The 8921-nt window shown below is 34.6% G+C and overlaps 1 protein-coding gene across 1 annotated transcript; it reads right to left on the minus strand.

Annotated features, from left to right (window-relative positions):
* Positions 1-4384: 4384 nt before the first annotated feature.
* LOC131164429 (geraniol 8-hydroxylase-like) lies at positions 4385-7180 on the minus strand. The gene is made up of 2 exons (XM_058121606.1): positions 6033-7180; positions 4385-5141 (listed from the first exon to the last, which is right to left on the minus strand). The coding sequence occupies exons 1-2, from the start codon at positions 6933-6935 to the stop codon at positions 4536-4538; spliced, it is 1509 nt and encodes a 502-aa protein (XP_057977589.1). The 5' UTR covers positions 6936-7180; the 3' UTR covers positions 4385-4535.
* Positions 7181-8921: the final 1741 nt, after the last annotated feature.

The following is an 8921-nucleotide window of genomic DNA, read 5'->3' on the forward strand; positions in this document are numbered from 1 at the left end:
TTTTTTCAGATCAAGCATGAAATGATAGTTTTCAGTGCAATTATAAAATAATACAGGAACTATGATTTTATGAATATAATATTTAACAGTACAGAGAAATCATGTTCAGTATATTATGATATGCCAACACAGACGCCGTGATTCATGTTGGCGCAGATGCCATAATCATGTATGATAAGACATAATTTATGAAATATTACCATGTGAGATATTATTATGAAATACGAAATAGTTATGCTCAGTATATGAAACATATTATATGTTATCAGAATCCAGATGGTATGCTTTAGTTTAGTTTTCAGGAGCACGGTACCGTAGCTATATGTTCGGAATTACAATAGTTCTACCTCATGACCAGTAGTGTGGGAGAGGACAGTCGATGTGGCTTCAGTGTAGAGTGGAGTTGTTCCCCTTGTAGTCCAGGACCATGAGGGGCAGACTCATCATACTTACAGACTTATGATTGATCTAGCATGGTCAGCCAGCCATTGCTAGGTTCCGCCCTCGGGCTGCACAATCTAGTCATGTGAGGGTAAGACATGACATCAACTAGCTATCCATCTTGAGTGTTATTTTAGTTTTGTACAGTTATATAAGATGATTTTTATGTACAGAAATCTAGTATGCCTTATTATGATATGACAAATCATGTTTTACTCAGTTTTTCTACAGACAGATTTTACCAAATATGCTTATTATATTGTTTATATATATAACAAGAAAATGCTCATGATGCCACACATTGATGTTAGTTTATTATCCTTACTGAGAGGTGTCTCACCCCAACATTTCAAACATTTCAGGAAATCTAGGTTAAGAAGCAGATAGAGCTCTGCAACGATAGAGTCCGACCGAGCTACCCTGTCAGAAGGGTGAGTTGTTGAGTTAGGGTTAGATTAATTTTTGGGAAGTGACCCTAGGTTACTTTTTGGTCTTTTGGTAGATGATTATATATATAACAGATTTAATAGGACTTTGGTAATGTGGTTGGTTGGATGACATGTTTGTAAATTACGTTTCCTACTGCTTAGGTATTAGAGTTATATGACAGGTTTATCCCTAGTGCCCATGGGTCCAGGTTGATCATGATTACATCAATTTAGTAGGTGTTAGAGTTATTATGAGTATTATTAAAAATAAATAAATAATATATATATATATATATATGGTAAATTAGGTGGGTCGTTACATTTATAGTTTAGTGAAATTTTGAAACACAGTGCTAAGTCAGTCGCCTGAGCCTAAGTGGTTAGTCACCTATCTTGGTTTTGTTCGCTTTGCTTTGTCAGTATAAAATGGTTAGTCGCCTGATCAAACAACATCAATCGCCTGAGCTTACAACTTTTATGAATTTTCAAAAACTTTGATTTCAACACTTTAACCTTTGATCTTGGAAAACTTAAATGATACTTTTAAAAAAATATTTTCCATGGTTTTAAAAAAAAATGCCTCTAAGTCAAATATAGATCCTAAGAGCTTCAAATAATTATATTGAAATCGTGAAATACTTAGATGAGACTTCTTATAAACTATAGCTTTCTAAGCACTAAGTTTTCATGCATTTTGCTTCCATTCTTTGTGTCTATCTTGACTTCTTTCTTCAATAGACTTTAACTTCAACAGATCTTCTATCTTTAAGTCCAAGATTTTAATGAACTCATCAAGCACATGAGATCTTGATCCTTTATCAAAACATTTGACCCCTAAAACTTCACTTAACCAAAAATGTTAAGTACCCATGATTAGTTATCATCAATATAAGATTCTGAGCCTTGTTAGGCCAACAAAACTGGTTGTGGCTCAGTTTTGTAATTGAGTTTGGGAGACTTCGCCTCGTAAGAAGAAGTATAAACGGCTTCTGGTCCGCCTGTTTAAGTGAGCAGGTTAGTGGAATCCTTGGGGGGTTTGCCTAAGGTGGGGACATAGGCAGGATTGACCAAATCTTGATAACAAATCCTCTTTCTCTCTCTCTCTCTCTCTCCCATTTATTTTATGCACTTTAAATTACACATGCGTATGCTTGCTCTTTTATTGTTGTAATTATTTTTCATACATACATTTAATATAAATGGGATATGATGTGGCATCTATATACTAATGTCGAATGTGTTGAGAATGTCATATTTGTTTTAAACATTAGCATGCATGATTATTTAGGGGATTTGAGACTGCTTAGAAAGACCCTAAGGTTAGTAATACTGGCTGAGGTTTAAACCTGAATACACTTAACCTACGAAGAATTTTTTAATACCCAATTCACCCCCACTCTTGGGATCATCCCATAACTCTCAAAGAAGAGAAGGAAAAAGAGGGTTTAAGTAGAGCACAGTAAGGAAACAACCTTATAATTTAATCCTTCATTAGAAAAGAATTTGTCGTGTGATCGCATTGAAAAATAGGTGGTAATAGTGGCGAAAAAAAGGTATAGGTAATAAAGGTTGTACATTCATAGGGTGACAGAGTTTGCTATATCATTTGAGGGGTTGCCTAGTTAGTGAGTGACTGAACAACTCATCACCAAGAGAACAATTGAGCAATAGAGGTCATCCAGTCATCTGAGGAGTGATAAGTGGTCAATTTGGAAATTGAAGTGACCCAATCGTTAGATGATAGAAGGTTGCCCCATCATCTATAAGGTCGCCCAGAGGAATGAAAAAAAAATTGAGCAATGTCTATCCAAGCGAAATTATAAGGGAGAAGTTGATAACAACAATAATACTTTTAGTGTTTGAAAGCTCCTCAATTCTTTAACTAATTATTTGTAACTTTAGAATTTAATGTAGCTATGTTTTTGGATATTTTTGAAAGGTTTCTTGTAACCTCAAGTTTGACATAGGAGCCGGAGAGAGTATAAATATGCATTTAATTTCAGTTGTAAAAGGTCTCAACCAAGTTTCATACATTAAGAAAATTGCCTTGTAGTGAAACATGCCCCAATGACTTTTTATCCCTATTTTGCCCTCTCTCTTGCCTTCTTATCCCCTCATTCTATTCCTTCTCCATCTAGCTCCTCCCTTGTCTAACCTAAGTCCGTTCACCTCCCACTCCTTCCTGCTTCTATGGTTTCTATAATTTCTATAACTCTCTCTCACTCCTTATTTCAAAGGGCATCTCTTGTGAAATAGGATAACTATCCCTCCACCTTTGACATGGGCTCACATGACAAGTCCTCTTCACCCAAATCACCTGTCTTCCCATTGCAATCCTCACTATAATTTAGAAGGTGCTTAATTGTTTCTCAAGTAGTTAAAAAAAAAAAAAAAAAAAACCCTTTATTTATTTATTTATTTATTTTTTGGAGAGATTGGAGGATTGTAATGGACGAAGGAGATGAAGTTGAGTAGAAAATCCACGTACAAGAGAACGTACACCTACCAAAAAACTCCCCAAGTGGTACTTGGAAGCTTGATGTAATGGGAGAATGATAGTAAGGGAGCCTATAGAGGTAAGAGAAAAGGGACCAATACAAGGTCCCCTATCCAGCAATAGGGGATGACATTAGATGACACATTGTTATTTTTGCATTTCAAAAAGTAAAGATTTTATTGACTCCCTAATATATCATTTTAAAGAATTTTCTTTTTAAGACTTTATTGGAAATCCTCTTAAACTAAACTTTGTGATTTTTGAAAACTTGAAAATCATAATAAATTATGAAATATGTCCAACTCTTCTTTATGATGTCTAAGATAAAATAGGGTGTCTACGAAAAGCTTATTCTACAAGCAATTCATTATGACTGGTTACACTTTTCACAAGCATTGCTACTAATCTAGCTACTATTAATAAAATGACAAATTTATAATTCAAGTCGATAAAATTAAATTAGGACAAACTCATAATTTAATAATAAATTATTATTAATTGTTAATTTTTATAAATTATATATACTTAAAAAATTAGTGAAGATCATATTTTAGTTAAATTAATAATATGTCATTATAACTACATTTATAAACAAACACAAGTTGCTTTGATATTTGATTTATTTACATGTATGCATATACAAAACTATTAAAAATTATTAAATACTTAAATGTGTATGTTTATTAAAAAATTATTATTTATTATAATATAAGTAAATATACGGCCAAATAGCAGTATGGCTTCCAAAATTATCTAATTCAACACTTTTTAATAAGTGCTTGGATATTATCTTTTAAATAAAAGGTGATTCCTCCACATAAGATATCTATGACCATTATTTACTTGATCGGTGTCATGTTGGTACTTAGCCTCGCACAAGAGGAATGAGAATAAAACTTAGGTGTCGTGAGGGCATCGTCCATTGTACTAAAAATACGTCATGTATGCTAGGACAAAGTCACGCTGTTTATATGGCACATGCTTAATGGAGAGGGTATGATACCTGGAGGCATGCAAGTCTTCCCAAGGAATAATTTGATGTAAGTCTGAATAATGAGGGTCACACATTACAAAGTGGTTCCGAACGTTAATATAACATCTTGTAATTGGTGTATTCCAAATGTGATGTGGATTGAGAACCTTTTTAAAAGTATTTTCATCCTTTAATCTTACACACTAACAGGAAAAGCATGAAGTGGTTGAGCCATCTGCAATGTAATTCCAAACTTATCTTCCATGATCATGTCCTCTGGTTCAATTCCTTCCTCGAGCTTCCAATCAAAAGCATGAAGGAGTGATCCCAACATCAAGTGAATCATCTTGTTCCCAAGTGGTAAACCTGGGCATATTCGTCGGCCAGCACCGAATGGAATGAGCTGAAAATTCCGGCCCTTCACATCCATGTCGGAGCCCAAGAACCTCTCAGGCTCAAATGAGTTGGATCGGGCCCATGTTTTTGGGTCTCTCCCAATGGCCCACACATTAACCAGCACTTGTGCACCCTTTGGGACTTGGAATCCACATACGTCTACCTCAGTTTGAGCCTTGTGAGGGAGCAATAGTGGGGCCGTTGGGTGCAAACGAAAGGTCTCCTTCACAATTACTTGCAAGTAGGGGAGGCGAGTTATGTCAGCTTCCTCCATCAAGTGGCCCTTTTTTATGATTTGTCGGAGCTCCACTTGGACCTTGGATAGCCTAAGGGGGTTATGAAGCAGCTCAGCCATTGCCCATTCTATTGTGGCTGAAGTTGTGTCAGTTCCCGCTAAAAATAGGTCCTACTCACATGTACATGAGGTTTGTTTGTGAGCCATATACATAAAATTTCAAATATGCCGTGTTTTGGACAATGAATTCAAATTTAAATTTATGTGAATTTTAACAAAATTCAAGATGATTTTATATTACATTTTATTTGAGTCCATGTGAATCTAAATCAAAGTACTATAGACTACATGCTTCCAAATACTGGGAATATATATATATATATATATATATGTATATATTGCTCAAAAAAAATTTGAACACAATTTGAAAATGAGTCGTTTCTTATTGTCGTAAAAATTGTTTGTATGGTAAAAAAAATTGAGTTTGAGTGCTTGGTAAAAAAGTTATAAGGTGCCTAAAAGTGTTAAAATTATCAAAATGTGTTTTTATTTTGAAGAAATAATTTTTTTGGGAAAATTTAATTAGCTTTTAGTTTTTAAAAGCTTCAAATCATGGTTTATAGAACTCCCCCCTAAAAGTTAAAAATGGATATTTCAAAATCTAAAAAACAATTATTTACTGAATGCAGTTGAAAAGAGAAGATGATAAAAAAGAAAAAGAAAAAAAGAGAGACCAAATTCATCTTTAATATCCTTAAAACTGCATTGAACAAATTAATAAATAACAATATTAATTGGTCTATTTATTTTTATATAAAATATTCTTAAAGCAGCACTAATGCACTGTGTCCTGCTTAAAAAATTATAGATTTTAATTAATACAATATTTTGAAAATATGATATCTAATGTGATTTTATCATGTTTAAAAAATCTATCTAATTTAATTAAAATAAAATAACATGACAAAATCAATCTTATGCATACACAAGGTGTTCAAATCATTTCTTCTCATGTTTTATAGAGAAAGGCGATGGGATTAGAGATAATGAAAGCGTACTAACCAGTAGGAGATGTAGGATATCAGTTCTATCAATCCCCTCACTACCTCCATCTTCGCTGATGTTGAGAAGAATATCTAACATATCGTTGCTTCTCCCACGACCATTCATCTCCCTCAACTGCACCCGCTGCTCTATCATCGAATCAAACACCCCAATAACCTTTTGAAAATTAGCTGACGTCCGACGCCTTATACCCTGCGGATCTATCTTTCTAAGCACCGGAAAATAGTCCACCAGATTGGGCTTCGCGACCTCGTCTACGAGCATGCGCATCTCCTCCTTGAACTCTTGGATAGTATCAGAATTATTCGAATCCGCCAAGTCCACAGAAAATACCGTGTTGGATAAGAAATTGAGGGCAGTCTTAAAAACCACCAGCGCTATCTCCACTCCCCTACCAGCCCTGCACCGTTCACCTACCTCGTCGAGCAGCTCCGCCACCTTCTGCTGCCGGAGGCTCTGGGTGGCGTCGAGTCTTTGTGGGGTGAATAAGTGGGTGTTGCAGATTTTCCGGAGGTTTCGCCACCGTGGCGAAACCGGCAGCCAAACCATGGAGACCTGGTGGTGGCGAAGGGCGTGGACAGCGTCTGGGATGGTTCGGCTGGAGAAGGTGAGGTCTTGCTTGTGGAGGACTTCTTCGGCCATTTCTGCGCTGGAAATGACTATGGTGGTTAGGCGACCCAGTTGCAGGGTCATTATGGGTCCATGGAGCCGGGACAGGTCGGTTAGGGACCTGTGGGGCTTACTTCCTAGCTTGAGGAGGTTGCCGACAACCGGCAAGGGGGCCGGTCCCGGCGGGAGTTTGCCGGTGATGCTTTTGCTTCGTCTTGCGAAGGAAAGGAGGGGCTGAAGTAGCAAGGCCCAGGTGAAAAAGATGCATAACAGAGACGTGAAAAAATCCATGTCATTTGGTTGCTCAATGTCCAGTGGGTAATTAAAAATGTATTGCCATTTGGGATCCACTTGTATGTTTTATACACATTGTGGAAGCCGACGCCGACGCCGGCGTTTAAAATACGGACTGGTTGAAGTATGGGACGTTATCTTCCCGTCTCAAAACGTATCTACCTAGCATGTTTGTTCAATTTTTTGTGTGGCTCACGATTTTGCCTTCTAAAAATATGATAAAGCATGCGAGTGTTGTTTTTGAAGAATTATAAGAAAGAAGCTATATATTTTAATTTCTATTAAATACTATAAAAAAAGGTTATTTTAATATGATTAAAAATTATGAAAAAATAAATACAACTAGTATGTAAATCAAAATTTTTTTTTAATAGATTTGATATGCTTTTTTATTTTATTTCTCACTTTCTTTAATAACTAAATATAAAAATATGGATTCTTTAATATTATTCTTTTCTTTTTTCTTAATATTTTTCAATTTCAAAACAAAGCCTTAGGGTATGTTTGGAATAAGGATTTTTCTTGGGCTCTATTTGGATCAAAGATTTACGTTATGTTTGAGAGCATAAATTTCATATCTTGAATTTGGATTTGGGTGGATTTGAACAAGCTTTAATACAATTTTGCATTACATCTTATCCAAATCCAAATCAAAGGTCTCTTCAAATGTAGGGTTATAGGTAATATTTGGGAGTGGATTTGAGGCTTGAATTTGAATTATGTAAATTTGGTTGTAGGCAATTATTGCATACTCTACTTCCTTGCAATAATCCTTAATGAGAGAGAGAGAGAGAGAGAGAGAGAGAGAGAGAGAGGTAACTATTTTAGCTCTCACAAGACTAAGTAAAAATTGAATTATTATTTCTATTTCTAATACTAATATAAAAATTACGATGATAGGACTGAAATATTTGAAAGGTTACGTTTGGTAGTAGGTAATCCTCTTTAAAAATTAATTCAATATTTAGATGACATAAAATTATAAATAGGTTTTGTTGCCATGCATTGAATGCATAATAATTAATCACATATTACATGATGTGCAATGGTGTGCCCTACACTAGTAGTAACAAAAGCACGAATCGATGATAACTCTTTTTATTTTTGTTTTGCAATGAGATGAGAGGATTATGAGAATGAGGGGAATGAAGTTTAGTAGGAAATCAATAGAAAATCGACCCATGAGAGAACACCTACCAAAAATTGGTCAAGTGGTACTCTGAAAGTTTGGTGCAATGGGAGGATGAAGGTATGAGAGTCCTGAGAGAAAATGGACCACACAAAAATATCCTACCAAGCTATAAGGGAAGGCTTTAGAATAAATATTCTTATTTTTGGCATTTCAAAAATGTAAAGCTTTTATTGACTCCCCAACACATTATTTTAAAGATTTTTTTTTTCTAAATACTTGATTGGAAACCCTTTTAAACCCAACTTGTGACTTTTGAAAACTTAAAAAGCAAATTACATTATGAAAAATGTCTAATTCTTCTGTATGAAACCTAAAAAAAAATAGGATATCTACAAACAACTTATTTTACAAGCAATTCATTTGACTTCTTACACTTTTCACAAGAAGTGCTACTATTTTTTCTACTATTATTACACAAGGACAAACTCATTATTGTAGCCAATAATATTAAATTAAGACGAACTTGTAATTTAATATCAAATTCTTATTAATTTTTTAGCATTTATAAATTATATATTTTTAATAATTTTACAAAGGTAGTGTTTGGGAATGTGGATTTTAGACCTTGGATTTGGAATTGGGTGAAGTTGGATAAATTTCAATACAATTTATATTAGATCATATCCAAATCCAATACAACTCTAAATCCAACATCTTTCCAAAGATAACTCTTTTTATTTTTGTTTTGCAATGAGATGAGAGGATTATGAGAATGAGGGGAATGAAGTTTAGTAGGAAATCAGTAGAAAATCGACCCATGAGAGAACACCTACCAAAAATTGGTCAAGTGG

The sequence above is a fragment of the Malania oleifera genome, chromosome 9, assembly GCF_029873635.1.
Source record: "Malania oleifera isolate guangnan ecotype guangnan chromosome 9, ASM2987363v1, whole genome shotgun sequence".
NCBI classification, from domain to species: domain Eukaryota; kingdom Viridiplantae; phylum Streptophyta; class Magnoliopsida; order Santalales; family Ximeniaceae; genus Malania; species Malania oleifera.

Excerpts from the sequence above, each read along its gene's own strand:
- LOC131164429 (XM_058121606.1), bottom strand. The coding sequence starts at position 6,935 with ATGGATTTTTTCACGTCTCTGTTATGCATCTTTTTCACCTGGGCCTTG. Across the intron at positions 5,142-6,032 it reads ATATCCTACATCTCCTACTG|GACCTATTTTTAGCGGGAAC; the intron begins GTTAGTACGCTT and ends ACATGTGAGTAG.